Raw genomic sequence first — 19,924 nt, 5'->3', positions numbered from 1 at the left:
TGACCAGCGAGATGAAATACAGCATATTTACCGGGCATAATAACATGCATATACCTTGGGCGCATCAGCAGGTACTGCTACACGACTTGGAAACAGAGGCCACGAGGGATCACCCGTCCCTCAGTGCAACGGAAGCTGCGTTCCACACCATGTTGTGCTATATAAATGCATTTGGAACACCGAGGGATCATGACAAGGCCGCCGTCTTCCTTCGACACGCAAGCAGTGCACGCCACGTACTGACTCAAACTTTCGGCCCGCAAATAGAGTCAGGACTCTTGCAGAAGAAGGGCGAAAATTCAGGGCCATCTTATAAATATGCAGAGTCTCTCGCTTTGGGGTTCCGTATTACTAGCCAGTTGAGTGCGTCTTCTAGTGTTGATGTGCACTTTGGTCAAGCTATAGTCAATTATCCTGATTATATGTCCTTCAAGAATGGACTGGTGGATCTACAGACGACATATGCGGAATATGGTGATATCACCGCGGCCACAGTGCGGACTCATAGACGGCAAGTTCGTTACAATATTCTCGAGTTTGCAATCCGTCACAATGATCTCAAACTGCTGGAGGATATGTTGTCTACAGCGCCTGAAAGAAGTCCTGGTATGAACATTAGCAAGGAATCCCTCCTTAACACCGCCGCTCGCTGCGGGAACTTGGACATAGTGGAGCTTTTGATGCGATACTGGAGCTCAACAGAGTCCTTCGATAATTCTGTCCCTCTCTATTGGTTGTTCTGTTTCTCAGGCACGCAGATTGACTGGCTTGTCCAGCTACTGCAAGAGGTATGCAGAGACAATTTCAAAGAAGGAGCCCTAGACCGGAGCATGCCTGCTGCGGAAGAAACTCCCCTGCACTCACAGTGGCCTTTTAAAGTGCAGGGAACTCCGCTGGCGATTGCTGTTTCATCGGGGAATATTGCAGCAGTCAAGGCCCTTCTCCAGCTCGGGGCCAACCCCCTGATCCCAGCCTTCTCGCCGAGTGAGGACCAGGACCATTTAATGGCGGATTTCACGCCACTACATATGGCTGTCAAATATAATATTCCCGGGATCTTCGACCTCCTATGGCACTCGGCTTTTCCCAGCCGGTGTGTAACGATGGACATTGTCTGCTCTAACCAGCATTTGAGAAGCCTCCCTCTCGCGTGTGTGTTGTCGCCCCTGACCAATGCTGAGCGATTGGCAATACATGGAAGTCGCTATCTGGATAGTTTACGAGAAACTGTGTTGTCAATTTCTCCAATAGTGCAGCAGCAGGATCCGGATGGTAGGACTGGTGTTAGCCAGGCAATCGACATGGAAGATATCGATGCCCTGGAGGCTCTACTAACCAACTGTCCTGAACTTGCCAGGATGAAGATCAAAGCCCCCCAGCATCGGAGTCTCTACACATATCCACTACACCTAGCAACGCAGGCATTCTCTGACCGAGAGTCCGAGGAGCTTAGAAAGATCATTCTCTACATTCTGCGACTCGATCCAACGGCGGTGGATCTCCCCGATGCGTCATCGTTCAAGCCCATTCACATTGCTGCTATGGGCAGCTCAACTTGGCTGCTAGAGCTGCTACTTGACCAAGGGGCTTCTCTAGATAGTATAGATGGATTGGGCAGAACGGCTTTGCATGCCTGCAAAACTGATACCATGGTGCAATTACTACACTCCCGCGGTGCTTCTCTCAACCAGCGAGATTCGACAGGCGTGACTGCAGTCCACGTCGCAGCATATAAGGGGAACGAGGACGTTTTACGATCACTTATTCAGTGTGGCGCAGAGGTCAATCTCACTGATTATGGAAGAAGCACCGCTTTACACTCTGCGACAAAAGGAAGACATCCCAGAGCAGCTAAAGTCCTTCTCGAAGCCGGCGCACATGTTGATGCGCAGGACTTTCACCTACAGACAGCCCTCCATTTAGCTTTAAACAGTGAGCAGTACGGCCTGGCACATATCCTTTTTCAACACGGAGCAAATCCGTTCTCACCAGACTTTTCAAAATTGTCTCCCTTCCTTATTGCACTCGCCTCGAATGACGCTTCCGTCTTGAAGCAATTCTTGAATCATCCTGCAACTCATTCCTTGTCTCATGCTTCTCTCATCGAAGCACTATTCCATGCCGCAGCACATGGCGAACCAGCAACATTGTCGGTCTATTTGCAGTTTTTATGCCCTATGCTGTCTAGGAATGAAGAAATCGGTCATATAGACGCGACAGTTGCTGTACATTACGCAGCTGAGGCATGCAGAGTGGACCTTGTAGAAGTCCTTTTATCCCACGGATTCGACCTCGAGAGCCTCGATTTGGAGGGAAACACGCCTCTAATCTCGGCCTGTAAATCAAACCGAATACAATCGACGAGCAATCTTCATTCTGAGAAAAGGGACAGCATATGTGAATATCTCCTCTACAGAGGTGCCAACATCTTAGCAGCAGACAAAGCCCATCAAACGCCGTTCTCCATCGCAGTTCAGTACCAAGACCTGCCATTGATGACAGTGCTGCTTGACCACGCTGTTGAAGCGAATAAGCAGACTCCATCCTCTCACCTCCAATCTCTTTTACATTATGTATTGGAAGATTCTGAGGAGCCTACACCCATTCTACCGCGCCAAAACGTGCTCAGGTTATTCGACGACAAGACGATTGGCAAAGAACTGTTTGATACTGCGCTTGATAACGAGAAATGGCAGCTTGCGACCAATCTTTTCGCTGGCAAGTTTGTAGAAGACTTGCACGCAGACTCTCTTCGTCTTCCACCCAAATATCAACACGGTGATGACGATAGCGCTGACGTTCACCGTGAGATAGCTCGGCAGATCAAGTCCGTCGTGCGCCACTTCTATGCAGAGCGAAAGGACTGGCAGATGATTGCTCACTTATATCGCAGAACGTTTAGTGCTAAGCACTTTTACAATCAGTATCTGATCGCCCGCCCGCTCCTTTTGGAGCGCCAAGCCACAGAAGCCAATGTGTTTTATTTTCTAGAGACCGAGTTTGGTTACGATCGGAGAAAAAGAATGAGATCTAGAACAAGTCTCTTAGAGATAGCAAAATATCTCAGGCCTAACAAATACTAAATAAACAAAGGATATAACTCTGAAGTCTCTACTCTGATAATACGCACCCCGAAACCGCTATTAGAATTCCTTTCTAGCACGTTCCCTAAGAACAGCCCCAAACCGATAAAATATAACCGGCATAGGCACAAGAAGCAGCGCAACCAAACCCAACAGTGTATTGCCCCACCCATACCCAAGAGCACGGTACATATAAGGCCCAGCAAGCGGGAGCAGGGCGCCAAAAGTCGAGCGCATAACCGTAATCGCCGCGATGCCCGACGCCGCATACCGCGAATAGCAGTCAATGACATAAGTCTGCAGCGTGCTGAATATCCCAATCATGCCAGCGGCAAAGGGGGCGAGGCCGATAATGGGCACGATCCAGTGCGTAGGTCTTTGGATGGACCAGCCGTACCAGAAGAATGATATGGGAACTAGGAAGGAGAAGGGGATGGCCAGTGGCAGCCGCATCTCTGGGGTGAGGGTGTTGTTGTTGCGTGCTTTGAGGCGTTTCAGGACTCTATCGCTTGTGAGGCCGAAGATGATCTGGCCGGTAAGGAAGCCGAGGCCGAGGCCGATGTTGGCGAGGCCGCTGGTGGAGAGGGGCCAGTTGTATGTGTCTTCGAAGACGGTGGTGACTGTTGTGAAGAGCAGGTAGAGGCAGCCGTAGATGACGGCCACGTAGAAGGCGATAAGGGTGACGATGGGGGAGTGGATGAGGAGTTGGATAGGGGTTGCTAGACGGTGCAGGAGGAAGTTGAGGGCTGCTCTGGGGGTTTTGATCGGTTCTTGGTCTTTCTTGTCGTAGCAGCTTCTGAGTTCGGGTCTGTCTAGTTCCTTTTGCAACTTGCGTGTCTTGCGGTCCATTAGGATCACTGGGTTGGTCTCGCGGTTGAAAATGACAACGAAGGTGGTGAAAGTGCCTGCTGTAATAGTGAGAACCCAAAATATCTATACAAGTTAGTATTAACAATGACCGGCAGTACTTATACTAACCCATCGCCATCCAACATCCTGTGCAATAAAGGCACCGCAAATAGGCCCAATGACAGGTCCAAGCAGTGGACCCAACGAGAAAATCGACATGGCAAGCCCTCGTTGCTCAGGCGCAAAGAGGTCTGATATAACTCCGCCACCAATTGTCAGACACGCAGACCCGCCCATCCCAGTGATGGTTCTAAAGACAATCAGGGCGGCGATGTTGGGTGAAAGCGCACATCCAATCTGAAATAGAACAAACAGCGTCGTTGCCGTATTCAGGACGATTCTACGACCATAGAGCTCGCTTAAGGGTGATAAGAATAGAGGTCCCACCTATCGACTTGTCAATGACATTCAGAAAGAAGAGTACGGCATGCTTACGGCGTAACCAAACAGATAGGATGTGACGGCTAGGGTGCTTAATATAGACGAGGTGTTGCCGAGTTCGCGTGCAGCATATCCAGCAGCAGGGGCAAAGATAGTAGATGCAAATGGGCTGATACAATCATTACCATGCCGGCTCCAGTATATAAAGATTCATACCTGATTAAAGTGACGACACTGACGATACCTAGAAGAAACCATTTCCGAGAAGGTGGGTAGTTCCTGGATAGTTAGACTGGCAATACGGTATCAAATAACCGTTCATACCTTGGATTTTGAGGATCCTTATCATCTTCCCAGCCGACTATTCCTCTGGGGAGGTCCATAAAGAGCGATTGCTTTACCAGTCAGTGAGTTCTTGACCAGAGAGCGATTCATGGCATACCTCGTTGCTTTGTCCATTTCCTTTTTTGTCGTCATTAGCAGCCATCTTGAAGGTAGATTCAAAGACAGCGAGATGTTCGAAAGAGCAGCAATATTTGAGCTTTGTATAGAAATCTTTCGGGGCAAATCCCCCGTGAATGTGGTTAGCGTTGCCGTTTCTGATTGGCTCTCTCGGCCTTCAGGAGACTCAAGTCCGCGTTTTCGGTTAGCGTGGATATTGTCTTGGCAATTATATACGGAGTTAACGGAGTAACAGTCGATACTCGACTATAGCCAGTTCTGAAGATCCAGAAACTCGTCGAGATCTCCAAATCCCACTTCGCTTTCCAGTGGCATACTAACTGGCTCATCGCTGGCTCCGGGCACATTGCTCCCCAGAAAGTAGTCTCCGATATTGTTATCAAGTTGAGGGACATCAGTGAGGCCTATATTATCGCGAGCTGATTCTAGATCCAGCCTACACGAAGGAGACTGGCAGTCTTCATGTTCAGGACAGCCAAGGCCAAGGGCTTCGAGATGATGGGGTGCCAGCCATTTGACTTTATCGGCGGTTGAACTGTCGCTGCCTAGGAGATTTAGAGCCGACGCTCCTAAAGAGGTTGTGTAAACATCATCCGGTTGAGATTGATCTTTGTATAAGGTCAGGTCCGGCATCATACTGTCTAAGCTGAGGAGCTTCTCTTGTATATGACGAGCACTGCTTGGGAGGGTTGCGATCATAACCTAGATAGATTCAGTACCGCAAATGCATAGGAAACGAAGAACAAACATACCGTCATCATGACTTTCCACCGATGGGCAAGGCCACTGCGCTTCGCAAGACTGTCCGAGACTTTCCTACCCAGTGCCAAACGCGTGCAAATCGATCCTGTCTGAAGCAACCCGGGGTCTTTGGATGATAGGGCGACGTAGAAGAGAGTCAGGGTCGAGCTGAATAATGCACGAGTCGTAAACCAGTTCCCGCCGGCTAGTAAGCCCCGTTTATACATGTCTTCGCATAGGATGATGATGTTCTCGCATGCCTGTATGCATATCGTCGCGAGCCATCTCGAGCTTGTGCTATCTGCCTGGTCTGGATTTCCTGTGTGCATCATGAATTGTCGGAGAAAGGGGCGGTATATGTAGAGCTGTGCGTGTGCGTATAATATGCAGAGGTTAAACCGGGCTCTGAAATTATTTATTAGATTTGCCTCTCCCGCCGTAATATGTTGACTTACGCGGCAAGTTCAGGGTCGTCGGGTCCATTGCCTAGAACAAGATGGTCGGGTAACTGTCGAACCCATTGGTGAAGCTGTTTTTCAATTCCTTTTAATTTACTCATGCTCACGAGGTGGCTCCCTACACCTCCTGTCTGGAGCAGACTGGTCTGGTTCTCAGAGTAAATGTGCTTTCCTGCCTTTTGGAAAACATTATGGAGTCGTCGATACACTGCGGCGATGGCTGTCAAACAGAATTCACCTTCCGGCTGCGGCAGAATCTGTCGCGCTTCGATATAGGAGTCGTTAACCTCAATTGGGGTTTCCTGGTCGATCTCTTCGCTGCTGAGAAGAACTGGAAGTCCACAGGTAGCGGCAACTTCATTGGTGAGCGTCCAAACGGCCCAGAATACTCGTCTTCCGGTCTCCCGCTGGATCAAATCCTGAGGGGCTGTGGAGGAGTCTACTCGATGGAGTCCCATCCGTAATGCCACTGATAGCGCAGTACTCACGTAGGTGTAGCAGGTGAAGACTCGGGTGGTTGCGAGGAGGTAAAGGATCTTGAAGAAGATGGCCTGGAGAGAGACAAGGTCTTTGCAATCGGCGATATTTTGCAGCTGTAGGCTTTTCTCGTAGTAACAGGACGAGTTCGAAAGGACATCGTTCTCTTGGCCATCAGCGGCGTCAATGAACAGGCCACCGTAAGCAAGAACGGCGTATAGAAGGGCCAGGAACCGCCATTCCTCTAAACTGTAATGAGACCGATCAAGGGAGTAGACGAGCGTGAACAGATTATTGAACGACGGGCGGTGGATGATGCCAAACAGAATCTGGGCATCCAGTGCCGCGTCAACTAGTTTTCTGGCGACATGTTTGGGTGGAAGCTCGACATCGACTGCCGGTCCCCGAGTTGTATCGAAGAGTCCTGGAACTGCAAAAGCAGCAGGGACGCGTTTATGTGTTGCATCGAGCTCCCAGTCTCCGAGCTTGTGCTTGAAGCCTTCGATAAATGTACGGTCAGCCGAATAGCCTGTGAACTCCAGATCTCCTTTCTCAGTAGGATGAAAGACTTTTGCACCGGGCTGGGCTGCCTGGGCCTGTGGTAGGCCTCTCGAAACAGGCGATGATGCTGTAGTAGGTAAGTCTGGCGCAGCCTGGGCCGCTTCTTCCATGGCCTTTATTCGGCGCTCGAGAAGCTCGATCTTCTCATCCGTTGCCGTTTTGCGCTTCTTGCGGGCTGGCTCGGAGAATGTGCAGTCTGCAAAATGAGCTTGCATTCTCTTTTAGGAGTAGGAATATGTACCGTAGAACGAGGATGTGCACTGGCTACATGGCTGAATTCTGTCGCATTTGACCTTTCGCCGACGACAGGCATCACAAGAGGCCTTTTTAGGAAGCTCATCCTGCGGCCTAGGGCTATGAGTGGAGGTTGTTACAGCAAACTGGACCTCGTTGGGCATCTCGGTGAAAGACAGCTTAAGTTAGATGGATGTGATTCTAATTGTGCTGTCAACATTCCAGTCCCAGATCTTAGCTAAGCCATCTAGCTTTAGTTAGAGGGAGTTAAGTCACTCCGTTTATGTGCCACTTGTTTGAAAAGAAAAGTTTGAGGAGTCTTGAGATGAGCTGTTTTTCGAGCTGCGGACAGAAAAAATAAAAAAGAAAGCCCAACGCGGGGCTCGAACCCGCAGCCTTGAGATTAAGAGTCTCACGCTCTACCGATTGAGCTAGCCGGGCTAGTCATGCACAATCCGAGTTTTTATGACTACATGAGGTAGAACTAGAGAACCGTTCTGTCGTCAGGTCAACAATTCAGTCAAGTTGAAGTTTTCGCAGTTATAAAACAATTACAAGTTTTGGAAGGAAATGCTTCACCTCTAACCAGCATCTCTTGTATGTTCGGCAGGTTATGCACCTCGCTGCTGCAGTTGGGGGTATTTTCTAGCTTTCACGTCCTGTTTCAAGTATCGTATTACATATATATAATTGAACTACTCAGCTTTCGAAAGATTGCAAATACACGAATTCATTTTCCTGCCTTGCTGATACACTATTACAACTCCAAACCTTCACACGGGTGCTGCTATTTCCCTTTGTCTTGCCCAGAATACCGATCCTACCCTTCACTTGTACTGTAGGCCGCGGCGCTTTATGATCTCAGTCATTTGACGTTGCATGTCATAGTGCAGCGCCCCCTACAGACAGTTAGTCGCGCCACCGGGGTAAATCCGTACTGCATCCTGAAGGAGTGCGATTTTGTCATCTGGATGCGTATATGCGCTCCTTCGTATGCTTGGAGGAGACATGGGCCAGCTCGCATTGGCCGGGTTTTACTCCGGGATAGCGGTTTGCTGTGCAGCGCACTTGGCGGATCTATGCTGGTGAATTTTCTACCTCGATGCTACCTCGTTACTTTGTTACCTTGCATGGCCGAGGAATGTACTGGATACCTCGATGCTGTAGTAAACCTGTTTCCGCCACTGTAACGAGTATCCGTTCGCAGTGTATGATATGCTAAGAGAAGAACTGCAACTGAGGCGGATGGTATTGATTGACATCGATATTCGAGTTGCATTATCTGACGTACCAAGACGGCCTAATGCCGAGCGAGGGCGCCTTAAACAAGGCCTCCGCTCAAGGCTTACTCTTGGTCTTTCGGTAATCTGGAACCCACATTGCGGTGTATTTGCTTGGCCAGTCAGATCGGCGGATCAGCATCTGGCAGCATGGCGAAGCTGCAGGTGAGCTCCCAGCCACTCTTGGCTGCACGCTTGGCTGCAGAATCTTACTGGACTGGTATCACTTGTGCATAATGGACCAGTCGAAGAAGTGAATAAGCACAACAAGTTGGCATGGTGACAATGCTAGTTCTGGGCCGCTTTGTGAGTTGGAGTTGTGGGGGTGAACAAAAGGCTTTGAGGCTGCTTACGAGGGACTAATAATAGGCTTCGATCGGCCTTGAAGGATTTAGCTAATAATAGGGTTCTGGCGATTCATTTCCCGAAGGTGAGGATTAGGCTTTGATGAGCTGTTCCCGCATGCATGAAGCTGCTTTCCGGCCATATATAAACATCGTCCTCCCCCTTCCCTTCTGCATAACAACAAACCAAACAACTCTCAATTCCTCACCTCAAGATCCCTCAACAGTCGAATTCTTTAACAAAACGTCAATCAAGATGAAGACCACCATGATCACCTCCATCATCGCCGCGGCCCTCGCTGCTCCCCTCGCCAGCGCCTGGACAATCAACGCCTGCGGCCACACCTTCTCAGGTCAAGGTTCTAGCACCTGCACCACAGTCTCCTGCGACCAGGGCGAGAACGTCGACTTCAACGACGGTAACCCGGAAGGACCCATCGAATTCAACCTCTACGCCGATGCTCAGTGCGTGGACGAGATCACCCACTTTGCGTCCGACAAGTTCGGCTACACGCTTCCTGAGAACCTGCGCTCTTTCTTGGTTCTTACTTAGATGGACGAACTATTCTTTCTGAGAGGATGCAGTTATTATTTTACCGTCTTGTCCTATGTGCCAGCGGAGCGAACCTATGATTTATGTATTTTGTCTATTGTACAGCTTGCCAATTATGGCTGTTAATTGTCTAATTTGTATGTGGCGAGAAAAGGAAATACGAAATGTAATCAATATTCTCTAAGTTGAATGGCCTAGAACGACCCAATAGTACCTGCAGCCTTGCTTAATTATTAGGCTAATCCCACGTGTAATCCGTTCGACCGCTGATATCACCACTTGGCTGTATCCAGCCCCAATTGGGCACTGGCTCAGAACCATGGACCAGCACCCGGGTAAATTAACGAGCTCGGCGTCTGAATCCGCCACAGCGGTGTAGAATCTGAATATAATCCCAATTGACTAGAATGGCTTTTCTCTCCTCACCGAAATATATTCTAGTTCTCCATGCCGGACAAACGCCAGGGCCGCACCGGGCTGGCAGATAACGGCTTGCTCCAGGTTAACCTCGCCACACAGATTCTGTGCATTACGCTTGTCACTCCGGTGGTGATCTTGAGGCTGATTATCCGGAAACGGCTGTATCAGCCGTTTAGCGTGGAAGATGGTATGTGTTCAGCGAGCTTTGGACTGGACTATGCTTACTAGATAGTGACCTGTTTTCTTGCCTGGGTAAGGAATCCTCCAATTTCTTCGGGCTGGCTTCTCACTGGAATAGCTCTTATTCATGGGCTATTGTACCTGTTGTATAATGTGTATGCACGCACCCTCAATCAGTACTTCAAGGCTTTTATTGACATCAGCCGCAGACGGCTTCGCTGGGGGCGCGGACAACATGGTCTACTTGAGTCAAGATGAGATCCACACCACCTTCAAAGTGCGTTCTACTTCTTCTTATCAAAGCTCCAACTGACAGCCAAGATATCCTACGCATCAACAATCATCTACGCACCGCTAGCCATGACAGTCAAAGTAACGCTCCTCCTCGTCCTAGCCAAAATCTACAGACCACTTCGCGGAGCCCTAGCCGTCTACATCATTCTAGCCCTCAACGTCGTGTACTATCTCATCATCCTGTTTGTAAAAGCATTCATCTGCATGCCCGTCTCAGCGTACTGGACCAAGACGACCGGACCAGACGGGAGCGGGACATGTCTCGACAGGCCGGCAGTGTTAATCGCAGACTCCCTGATCAGTGTGATTTCCGATATTGCGATCCTCGTGCTCCCGGTTGTTTTCACCTGGCCTTTGCAGATGCGCATGCGGGTTAAGATCAAGGTCGTTTCGCTGCTTGGGCTCGGCGGGATTGCGGTGGGGTTTAGCCTCTATCGGCTGGTGCTGTTGATTGTGGATGGGAGTACTCCTGACAGGTCGGTTTTTTTCATGAGAGTGCTGCTATCTGGGTAAGCCTATCCTTTTACTTTTTTCCCAAGATGCACTGCTAATAATTTACTTAGCAATGCCGAAGGAGGAATCGGTCTTATCTGCGCTTGTCTGCCCACACTAAGCAAGTACATAACCCTATATCGCCAGAACCGGCAGGCATCAGAACACGACCAACCGCGTGATTGTGTCAAGTTCAATCCTATTTTCGACGGCACTTCAAACTGGAATAATGGAACGCAGTTCGCGTCTTTACAGAGCCATATGGAGACGCATATCTGGCGCGGCTCGGAGGGGTCTGCGGGGGAGTTTGAGCCTGCTGCTATGCCCCTCCAGAAAGAGATATCGGGATCGACTGCAGGGAGAAGTAGCCCGTTGGAGATTCGGACGAATGTTATTGTTCATCGAGAGTCGGAGAATAATCCGGAATATTCGCCGGTGTAGGGATTGTATAGATGTTATGATGATAATGTTTATGTACATTGCATAAGTATAGAGCGGTTGGGTGTCTGTATGGTATAATTGCATTTAGATTGAAGTATTAGGAAGAGAGCAGAGTTTTCAGGGCCACCCAAATCCTGTGTAAATAGTGAACTCAGACCTTGTGCCTGAGTCTAATAGATATTAGTCTTATTGGTTACCTGTGTACTTCACACTGTTAGAAGTCATTAATCTATACACTACTAGTTAATTCCAAAGATGGCAATGATTTGAGGATATCTTATTTATAGGAACTAATTGAAGACTGTCATTAATAGATGCTATTCTTGACTGGAGCTGTGGTAAATGTTCACCTACAGTAGTACTTATTATCCAAACCGGCTGTTAATATAAGACACCACGGGCTTTCCTGTTTATTGTATTCACTACTCAGGTCACTAAATGCGAATTAATTGAAAATATTACGGTGTGACTGACATTAACAGCTCACATCCATCAAGGCATTCCAGCCACCAGTGAAGCCCATTCACTGGCATAAAATGATCAGGTGTAAAATGATCAAGGAGTATTATTTCAAATATCCCAACCTTGACACTCTTACAATTCCCAATTCAACTGGAATATCTGCAGCCGTCGCAATGCGCCTCCACGAACTCCCCGTCGAAATCCTCTATTGCATCGCCGACGAATTCGAGTATTCCTGGAACGTCAAATCGCTTACTCTCGCCAACTCGCGCCTCTACGAGACTCTCAGCCCTTACCTATACCGATTCACGAAGCAGTGCTCGGCCACCGAAGCATTTCTCTTTGGTCTTAAGTATGGCATCAACTCGCTCGTAAGGAAGCTGCTTGTCTTGAAGTCGAATGACTTTGACGAACGTACATGGACGAGACTCTTGTCAGCTGCTGCTAAACGTGGGAGTTTAGAGATCATGACGCTATTTCTCGACGCTGGAAAACAGTTACACGCTTCACGCGGATGGCCGCTTCCCTTTCCTCGATATCTGGACTTCGCGCTTTGGCATGCAATGAATTGTCGGCATGAACCCGTTATTCGGTTGCTACTAGAACATGGAGCGGCCCCAGTCCTACACAATAAAACGGAATTGGCACACTTCCGGGGTGTGTGGAAGAACGTGTCTGTGGCTAGGCTGCTGATACGGCGCGTTCGCCAGTCTACAGTTCCTGACTCCGTTTCGCTATCTCATCTACTTCAATGCGCTATTCGATCTTCCCATGGCTGTAACCCTGAGATTATCCAATACCTTCTTGACCATGAAGCTGATCGAAGCGCTTTGTTCGGTTCGGCAAGCGAGGTCTATGGCCTGGGATACTGCAGCGATCCTGAAACAGTCCGACGCTTGCTGGAGTACGGTGCCGGTTCTGGACTACCAGGTGTAGATCTCACCAGACCGCTGCAGCTAGCTATTTCGAGCGGCAGGTTTAATACTGCACGGGTGCTGCTGGAATACGTCGATATTACACAAGCGCTAGAAGACAGGGTGACAGGATTAAACCTGCTCCACATGGCTGCTTCGACGGGCTCGGAGGCGATTGTGCGTAAACTTCTTCAGGGCGGAGTCTCCATCGAAGGACTGTGCGGAGAACCAGATAATAGGAACTCGCCGCTCGTGTGCGCTGCAAGGAATGGTCAGGGAGATATGGTGAAGTTGCTGCTCCGTCATGGCGCAAACCCTCACCCGCAAGCTCTAATCCAAGCCCTAAAACGTCGCAGCATGTCGATGACGAGATTGATGCTAGATGCTGGCGCTGATCCTAATTGCAGGAGCAACTCTTCCCGTCAGACTCTAGCCCTAGAGGCTGCAATGGGCCATGAGGATCTGTTTAGACTCCTCCTGGAGCGGGGCGCCAGCATACCTAGCGGCTACGACCTCTTGGATATATTGAAAGAGGCAGTTAGTAAAGGTCGAGTATCCGAACTGCCGGTTATGCTGGATAGAGGCGTGTCGCTCGCAAACCTGGTCTTCAATGTGCTACGACCGGCGATAGAGGGAGGGCAACAGATGCTAGAGTTTCTGTACAACAACGGCGCTTTATTGAGAGAAACCCAGATGAAAAGTAAGAACGATAAGGATTATTCGGCAACGTCTCTCCTGATGACTTGTTTGTTTCACAAGCGTATTGATTCGATGATGTGGCTTTTGAATATAGGCCTGATTCCAACAGCATTCTGCGCCATCGATCAGTACGAGATACTCGATGGCGTGTTCCGATGCAGCCGAGACTACCATAATGCAGAGAGCGTCCTTGCAGTGCTGGAGATATACGGCGTCAATTTGAAGATCACGCCGCAAACCAACCGCTTCGCCGTGATGAGTATGGTCAACCTGCGGTGTCGGGTAGCCCTCAAAGCATTCCTGGACCGCGGCGCGAAATTTCTGCTCGAACATGTGGAAGACCCCAAGTTCCTTCTGGATTGCTCGGATTCTCTCATACATCTTGATATGATGTTAAATGCAGTTCTGCGCGACTCGCCCCGTGAACAGACCCAGCAATTGGTGTTGGAATTGAAGGAATACGCGCATGATGCGAAGAACTGACCTGCTGTGAGATACCTGGAATATTTCCAGTATCACAATGGTCTCTATTGATGTATTGTAGTCATGAAGCAGTGACTGTTGCTTGCTGAAGGCGGGGGCAGATGATATTAATGGATGCCCCTATTCAAAGCAGCATAGTTGGATATGTGCAACAAATAGAATCCAAGCTTCGTTTACTGAATAGATTGAACCGTCCTGCTTAACCATAGTCTAGTTCGAGAACCAGAAGGACCACCACGGCCAAGTTGCGCGTGCAGTGGAAGGAGCGAAGGGTCCCAGACATATTATATTGGACTGTCTTGCCAGAATTTCCTGTCAACAAGTATCTGTTAATCACTAGATTCACTAAAGGCAATCGTTTCAATTACATATGTATCAGAACTCCCAACACACTTTATATTTATCAGAAACATAGACTGCAACCCCATTTCCTCATCGACTTCAACAACAATGACCTCAGATGACAAGCCCCAGATTCTCCTCCTCAGCCTCGCACACCGGGACTACCTCGACGTATTGTACCACACGCTCCTCAGCAGACTATACGAAGCTGCCCACATCAAGCGCGCTAAACACCCAACAGCTGCCCTCCGAGAAATGGCCGAGAACACCTTCAAAGCAATCATCATCACAGATGAAGCTCTGGCCGAGTCCTGCAACGTCGAAAACATGGCAGTGCCGGACAAAGTCAAGGAATACGTTCATCAAGGCGGCCTTGTCATAGTGGGCCTGCATTTCCCTCGCTTCGCATCCTCGGGCATCGAAAATTTCTTCCACGAGTTTGGCCTTTCTTGGTCGGATGGTGAGTGTTGTCGTTGGAATTTCCGGCTTAACCCGTTTGCCGAAGTGCCCGAGGGAACTGCAGTGTCAATGTTACACGAGGCGTATAGCATGAACGCCACCCTTGTGAAGAATGCTAGAGTCCGGAAAAGGGTGTATGTTCCCATCGAGGCCGCGAGACCGGGTTTTCTTGGGTTTCCAGCACAGGAACTGGTTATGGAACAGACTCCCATTGCTGCGGCGAGAGTTGGCCAGGGGCATCTTGTTTATTGTGGCGATATAAATCGGGAGGCAGGCTCAACTTGTCTTATCCTGGCACTTTGTGGGATCCAGACCGCTATAGACGCTGACTTGGCGGAGTCACAGGCCGCGAGGATGGTTACGTTATTCCGTAGGAGAATGTGATTTCAATATGATATTATTAGCTAGAACAGCTGATCAGGATGTAGCTAGCTATAGCAATTAATATCACTCTGCATGAGTGTCTATGGAGCTTTCGCTTTATGAACTCTTCACTCAAACGCCATAATCTATCCTCATCATCCACCCGTCCCTTAACCCACGGCGCCGCACAACTACTCATAGCAGAATAAAGACCCCCTGGGATGGATCAGAATGGACACAAGCAGCAGAAAAACGGCCGGGCGAACGCTATAGGTCTTTTCTTTGCAGAATTTCTAGATATCCTCGTGCCCCCAGCTCGCCTGAATACGCCTTGGGAGTCATCGTCTGAGTTCTGGGCCTGCATTCCGGTTATCGGTGGAAGCAGGAGGAATGTGGAAGTGTCGGCGTTTTTTAACGTTGGCCGTAGTGTGTCCACCAGAATTTGCCAATGAGATAGCCTGACCGGGGTGATTTGGCCGGCTCTGAATGAGTCAGATATAAATATCTACCTTCCTGTCGTTACTCTATCGTGATTGTTGCAAATTTGCCAAATATCTAATCTACAATCTGCAACTCTGAAAAATGGCCACACCATATACCCTCCGGCATACCATCTCGCCCACCGACATGACAAAAATCATCCAACACCAGGGAAACGTCTACAGCAAAGAACACAACTTCGACAAACGTCTCGCCGCACCAATCGCCGAAGAAATCACAGCTGGATTCATGGCCACGCACGACCCCAAATCCGAACGGTGCTGGGTCGCCGAACGAAACGAATTCATCGGCTGTATCATGCTGGTCAAGGACAAGACATCGGACTCGAACTGCAATTGTGCTAAATTGCGCCTTCTCCTTGTGGACCCTAGTGCGAGGGGTCTGGGGCTTGGTGGGGATTTGGAGGGCCATTGTTAGATTATTGCCTTCAATAAATTAAAAAGGCCAGTTGAACAGAGTACAGCCCTAATCCATTAGATCGACCGCAAATGTCGGCGCAGGGCATTCTGTCGCATTTACTACAGCAAAGTCAGTATACGATCCACGAAAAAGACTAATAAACCCACCGATAGACATCATAATCAGCCCAAACTCATCCGCCTCCTCCAGCCACTTCTCCGCTCTATCCTCCATGCGAATCCCCGGGCGAATCCGATCAAATTCTCCCTGGAGATACCCATGCCCGTCCCACCTGGCAAGCCAGCGAATATACAAGGAATTCCACTCCAGCTCGGACTGGGCTTGCCATAGAGTCTTTGCCGCGGGCGCAGGCATGAACCCGACCTCGCGGCAGTCTAGCAGCGGCGAGTTGTGGAATACGGATAGTGCCCAGCGGAGGAGGTAGAGCGAGAGAACGGCGCGGCGCTTGGAGGTTACGTGGATCCAGGTGGACCAGGAGGGGCGCATTGCTTCTCTTTCTTCTTGGAGGAAGAGGCCTGTGTTGGCGGCGTGGGTGCCTAGGTCTTGCACTTTGCGGAGGAGAGGGGCTGGGGGGAGGGTTGGCTGGGAGGTTGAGCTGGGGAAGAGGAGGATGATCAGGTAGATTAGGACTGCTTGGAGGGTTGTGAGGAGGGAGGGTTCGTCGAGGTCGTCGAGCTAGGTAGTCGTCAGTTAAGGTCTGTCGAGTCGGATGGAGTTCGTACCTTGGTTAGGAGGCCGTTCACTTCGGTCATGACCAGCTGGTGGACCATGTCTTCGGCGCCTTTGCATTGTCCTTGCCATGTCCTTACGAGTGTGAAGCACTTGGCGAGGGGTTGGGGCAGAGATTTAGTATCTGCGACGTGGCTGTGGTGGATGAATGGGGGCGTCTGGAAGCCCTCAGCAAGCATTCGAGGCCACGATCGAAGAATGCGGAAAATGAACTCCATGCTGTGGTTTGCTAGTGCTACTGCGGGTGATTCTGCAGTAGACTTGGGTAATGGTAGCGAGCTGGAGATCTCATTCATCAACTCTGGTGGATATACTCCGGCACTGTCAGTGGGAACCAAAGCCGAGTCGGAAGGTAGGGACAGGAAGGCCTCGGTGTCAAGCATGTCCCAAGACGTAGGATCAGCCAGCAGGGCCTCAATCATGCTAGACGGATCGGCAGTCTGTAGTGCTGAAGTACTCTCTGGTGGAGGATCGGATGAATCTGGAGACGAGGCCGGATACTGGCAAATGATCTGCCGTGTAGAGCATCGCGAGCAGCTAGGGCGCTTAAGATTACACCGCGCCTTGTCTGCAACACACCTGCTACAGGACTTGCGCCGTATGCTATGGGGCCGTGGTTGATTACAATTCCTTCGGAGGTGACGTATAAGTGAGGAGCCTATACTCATAAGAGAGTGCCTTGTAGATGGGGATTATGGGTCTCACGATGACTGAATGTAGCGGAACAAAACCGGCACCGCGTCCTGCTGTCTGCAGTTGTAGACTCCATATTTTGATAAATTTGAGTGTATCTGGGCAGGATTGATGCATACGGGGGGAGGAGGAGGTTGATATTGAGCCCGGAACTCCGGGTTGACATTCCAATAATACGCCACCATTCCGTTCAGGGAATAGTGTGAGCCTGAAGTCCGGGGTGGATACAAATATAAATACTATACAATGTATCACTCTGGACTTTCAATTCAAACAATCAATCTAAACATGACGATCAACCATTTCTTCCTATGGGTGACGGCCAGAAACATGGCTACCCTGCGCACTTTCTATAGCAAGGTCCTCGCTCCGGTTGGGTACAAGGAGCTTATCTGCGCCCACAACAGCACGCTCATCGGATTTGGAAGCGACTATCCCTATTTCTGGCTGAAGGCGTTGCCGGAGGGAAAGCAGACTATGCCTGTTCATGTTGCATTTGATGCACCGGGTTTGTTATTCTACAAATACTTTGTTCGAATTCCATGCTGATCTGTATTGATGTATAGATTGGGCGGCTGTTGATGAGTTTCATCGTGTTGCACTGTGAGGTTTCATCTATCTATCACTTTCTCCCTTTAAGCATTCTGCTAAGTGTGGTTTATAGAGAAAACGGAGCGCAGGGGAATGGCGATCCTGGAATCAGGGAGGAGATGAGCCGGTATCCTTACTACGCGGCCTTTGCAATTGACATGGAAGGGAACAATGTGGAGGCTGTTTCTGCGCCGAGGGAGGCCAGGAACGCTTAAGAGATTGGCCTTGTATGTGATGTGGTATCAATTGCCATTGTGTGCCAGGCTGTGAAATCTTCTACGCTATCCTGTTTGTGGTGGTATCTCGCGATCACGGACTGAAGTATAAGAGAGAGTTCTGTAGGAGGCTGTTCGATGATTCAGTCAATCCCACGATGATTGCCTGTCTGGCTTATGTGTTCTTGTTATTGGTGGCCATATACGAGGACAGCACTCTCCAGCCCTTGGCGGTCGAGTTGTTCGCGGCGATCACATACTTTTGTCAAAGGTGACCGAGATTGCCAAGTAAATGTATTGTAGCATCTCGTATACAGGGGTCGTATATTGCAACGTCGTCCTGTCTTTAGTAACTGCATCGCAGAAGCAGGATTATATGGACTGGCTCGACATATAAAACCCTCCTACCCTCCCACAGAAAGGACCTGACAGAAGACATTCACACCAGCAACTCAAAAGAAATTTTTATTCTCTGTGCTCTACCCTGACTTATCAGTAAGGCAACCCCCGAGTATATACAGATTTTGAAGCTCCATATACAGAAGCTAACACCCCCGGTTGCGTCAGACCAACATGAAACTCACCACCGGCATCCTCGTCTGCGCCTCGTCTCTCCTGATGAGTGCCCATGCGGCGTCCGTTCGGATGTGCTATAATAGAGACTTCGGCGATTGCATCGACGTGCCCGCTCCGCACGGAGATTGTGTGTATGTCCCAACGAAGTACAACGACCACGTTTACTCAGCAAGTACCCCTACCGGCCACCACTGCGACTCGTACGAGACCGGCTGTGAGCCAGGGAAACTGCTGATCCAGGGTATCGACCGTGCGGGATACAAGGGACTCCCTGAAGGTCATCGGGTTAGTGGGTTTAGGTGTTATGACTAGGCTGCGTAGCCGGGCTAAGAGGGACCACTGCTTTCAGCTTCAGGCTGTGGTTTTGGTTGATTGATTGTGTCTGCTCTGCTCATTGTTAGGCGTGTATCATAACATGCACATTGCCAACCATTCAACATGGACGAGTTTTGAAATTAATTCAGCAGAGCTTGTGAGTGCTTAACACCTACAACGTAGTATTAAAAAACATTATGCTTGCTGTAGTAGCGCTGGAATTCCGAAGCAACCTAACTCAGTCACCTGTACACGGCGTCTCCTGGTAGACGTGATGAAGATTGAGAATATGACGGTTACCTGATATCACTGGAAATACGTCACTCATACGAGACAGGAGTATTATGTGCAGCTCTGAAACTTTTCTATCTTGGACATCCTGCCATTGAGCCATCCAATCCAGACCCCCTGTCAAGGATACGGACGATCAACAGAGGCCAAGCCAAAGCCCTCCCAGAGAATAGAGAAGCCAACAGACCCAAGACTCTGGGCAGCCCAAGACCTCGTATCCAACGGATGAACCCCGCATGATCTGCGAGAGAGTACATGCCAAGTCCGGGCGGCGAAACTGTGGCAAGGCGGTTCGTACCACGGGGCTGCAAAAGCCACGCATCACGATCCTAGAATATGAGTCGGCGCGGAGCCCACCTCCGCGGGCGGAATGTTGATATCCGCGAGGCGGGCATGAACGTTATCCGGAAGCTGGGGCCAGAGGCACGGATTTGGGCTTCTAGGATGGGGGAAGGTTAGAGGGTGGCTGGCGTGGTTGCGCTGGGGGAATAGTCGGAGGGTTGGTGCTGGAGCGAAGAGTGAAGGGGCCACGGGTATTGAGTATGTATGTCTTTGGAGACG

The 19,924-nt window shown here is 49.8% G+C and overlaps 9 protein-coding genes and 1 non-coding gene across 10 annotated transcripts; 6 read left to right on the top strand and 4 right to left on the bottom strand.

Annotated features, from left to right (window-relative positions):
* Window positions 1-3,143: 3,143 nt before the first annotated feature.
* On the bottom strand, window positions 3,144-4,860 carry ASPVEDRAFT_89168 (MFS transporter; the record flags this gene model as incomplete). The annotated part of the gene is made up of 6 exons (XM_040818543.1): window positions 3,144-4,016; window positions 4,062-4,379; window positions 4,428-4,542; window positions 4,590-4,652; window positions 4,698-4,768; window positions 4,816-4,860. 6 exons carry the CDS (start codon window positions 4,858-4,860, stop codon window positions 3,144-3,146), a joined length of 1,485 nt encoding a protein of 494 aa, XP_040673697.1.
* A 221-nt stretch (window positions 4,861-5,081) lies between these two features.
* ASPVEDRAFT_89167 (uncharacterized protein) lies at window positions 5,082-7,470 on the bottom strand (the record flags this gene model as incomplete). Its single annotated transcript, XM_040818542.1, has 4 exons — window positions 5,082-5,537; window positions 5,588-5,981; window positions 6,032-7,268; window positions 7,314-7,470. 4 exons carry the CDS (start codon window positions 7,468-7,470, stop codon window positions 5,082-5,084), a joined length of 2,244 nt encoding a protein of 747 aa, XP_040673696.1.
* A 204-nt stretch (window positions 7,471-7,674) lies between these two features.
* On the bottom strand, window positions 7,675-7,747 carry ASPVEDRAFT_t137. The gene has a single exon. It is a non-coding gene; the product is annotated as a tRNA-Lys (tRNA).
* A 1,149-nt stretch (window positions 7,748-8,896) lies between these two features.
* On the top strand, window positions 8,897-9,752 carry ASPVEDRAFT_47109 (uncharacterized protein). Its single transcript, XM_040813707.1, has one exon. The coding sequence runs from the start codon at window positions 9,187-9,189 to the stop codon at window positions 9,481-9,483; it is 297 nt and encodes a 98-aa protein (XP_040673695.1). The 5' UTR covers window positions 8,897-9,186; the 3' UTR covers window positions 9,484-9,752.
* Window positions 9,753-9,923: 171 nt separating this feature from the next.
* Window positions 9,924-11,435, top strand: ASPVEDRAFT_155667 (uncharacterized protein). The gene is made up of 6 exons (XM_040808478.1): window positions 9,924-10,090; window positions 10,136-10,155; window positions 10,202-10,238; window positions 10,293-10,360; window positions 10,405-10,886; window positions 10,941-11,435. The coding sequence occupies exons 1-6, from the start codon at window positions 9,931-9,933 to the stop codon at window positions 11,308-11,310; spliced, it is 1,137 nt and encodes a 378-aa protein (XP_040673694.1). The 5' UTR covers window positions 9,924-9,930; the 3' UTR covers window positions 11,311-11,435.
* Window positions 11,436-11,945: 510 nt separating this feature from the next.
* ASPVEDRAFT_89164 (uncharacterized protein) lies at window positions 11,946-13,868 on the top strand (the record flags this gene model as incomplete). Its single annotated transcript, XM_040818540.1, has 1 exon — window positions 11,946-13,868. One exon carries the CDS (start codon window positions 11,946-11,948, stop codon window positions 13,866-13,868), a length of 1,923 nt encoding a protein of 640 aa, XP_040673693.1.
* Window positions 13,869-14,298: 430 nt separating this feature from the next.
* On the top strand, window positions 14,299-15,053 carry ASPVEDRAFT_203049 (uncharacterized protein; the record flags this gene model as incomplete). The annotated part of the gene is made up of 2 exons (XM_040809397.1): window positions 14,299-14,670; window positions 14,716-15,053. The coding sequence occupies exons 1-2, from the start codon at window positions 14,319-14,321 to the stop codon at window positions 15,051-15,053; spliced, it is 690 nt and encodes a 229-aa protein (XP_040673692.1). The 5' UTR covers window positions 14,299-14,318.
* A 534-nt stretch (window positions 15,054-15,587) lies between these two features.
* ASPVEDRAFT_155665 (Zn(II)2Cys6 transcription factor domain-containing protein) lies at window positions 15,588-17,479 on the bottom strand (the record flags this gene model as incomplete). The annotated part of the gene is made up of 4 exons (XM_040808477.1): window positions 17,388-17,479; window positions 16,676-17,340; window positions 16,100-16,628; window positions 15,588-15,958 (listed from the first exon to the last, which is right to left on the bottom strand). The coding sequence occupies exons 1-4, from the start codon at window positions 17,449-17,451 to the stop codon at window positions 15,588-15,590; spliced, it is 1,629 nt and encodes a 542-aa protein (XP_040673691.1). The 5' UTR covers window positions 17,452-17,479.
* Window positions 17,480-17,663: 184 nt separating this feature from the next.
* On the top strand, window positions 17,664-18,354 carry ASPVEDRAFT_76692 (uncharacterized protein; the record flags this gene model as incomplete). The annotated part of the gene is made up of 3 exons (XM_040816365.1): window positions 17,664-17,883; window positions 17,942-17,978; window positions 18,040-18,354. The coding sequence occupies 3 exons, from the start codon at window positions 17,664-17,666 to the stop codon at window positions 18,179-18,181; spliced, it is 399 nt and encodes a 132-aa protein (XP_040673690.1). The 3' UTR covers window positions 18,182-18,354.
* A 400-nt stretch (window positions 18,355-18,754) lies between these two features.
* Window positions 18,755-19,069, top strand: ASPVEDRAFT_34106 (uncharacterized protein; the record flags this gene model as incomplete). Its single annotated transcript, XM_040810821.1, has 1 exon — window positions 18,755-19,069. One exon carries the CDS (start codon window positions 18,755-18,757, stop codon window positions 19,067-19,069), a length of 315 nt encoding a protein of 104 aa, XP_040673689.1.
* Between the last annotated feature and the right edge of the window lie 855 nt (window positions 19,070-19,924).

The sequence above is a fragment of the Aspergillus versicolor genome, assembly GCF_001890125.1.
Source record: "Aspergillus versicolor CBS 583.65 unplaced genomic scaffold ASPVEscaffold_14, whole genome shotgun sequence".
Taxonomy (NCBI): domain Eukaryota; kingdom Fungi; phylum Ascomycota; class Eurotiomycetes; order Eurotiales; family Aspergillaceae; genus Aspergillus; species Aspergillus versicolor.
This window is presented reverse-complemented; position numbering and strand designations above follow the sequence as displayed.

Bases quoted from the DNA above. Each gene is read 5' to 3' on its own strand.
- ASPVEDRAFT_47109 (XM_040813707.1), top strand. From the start codon at position 9,187: ATGAAGACCACCATGATCACCTCCATCATCGCCGCGGCCCTCGCTGCT.
- ASPVEDRAFT_155667 (XM_040808478.1), top strand. From the start codon at position 9,931: ATGCCGGACAAACGCCAGGGCCGCACCGGGCTGGCAGATAACGGCTTG. The intron at 10,091-10,135 runs GTATGTGTTCAG...CTTACTAGATAG, and splicing joins GCCGTTTAGCGTGGAAGATG to TGACCTGTTTTCTTGCCTGG. The intron at 10,361-10,404 runs GTGCGTTCTACT...CTGACAGCCAAG, and splicing joins AGATCCACACCACCTTCAAA to ATATCCTACGCATCAACAAT.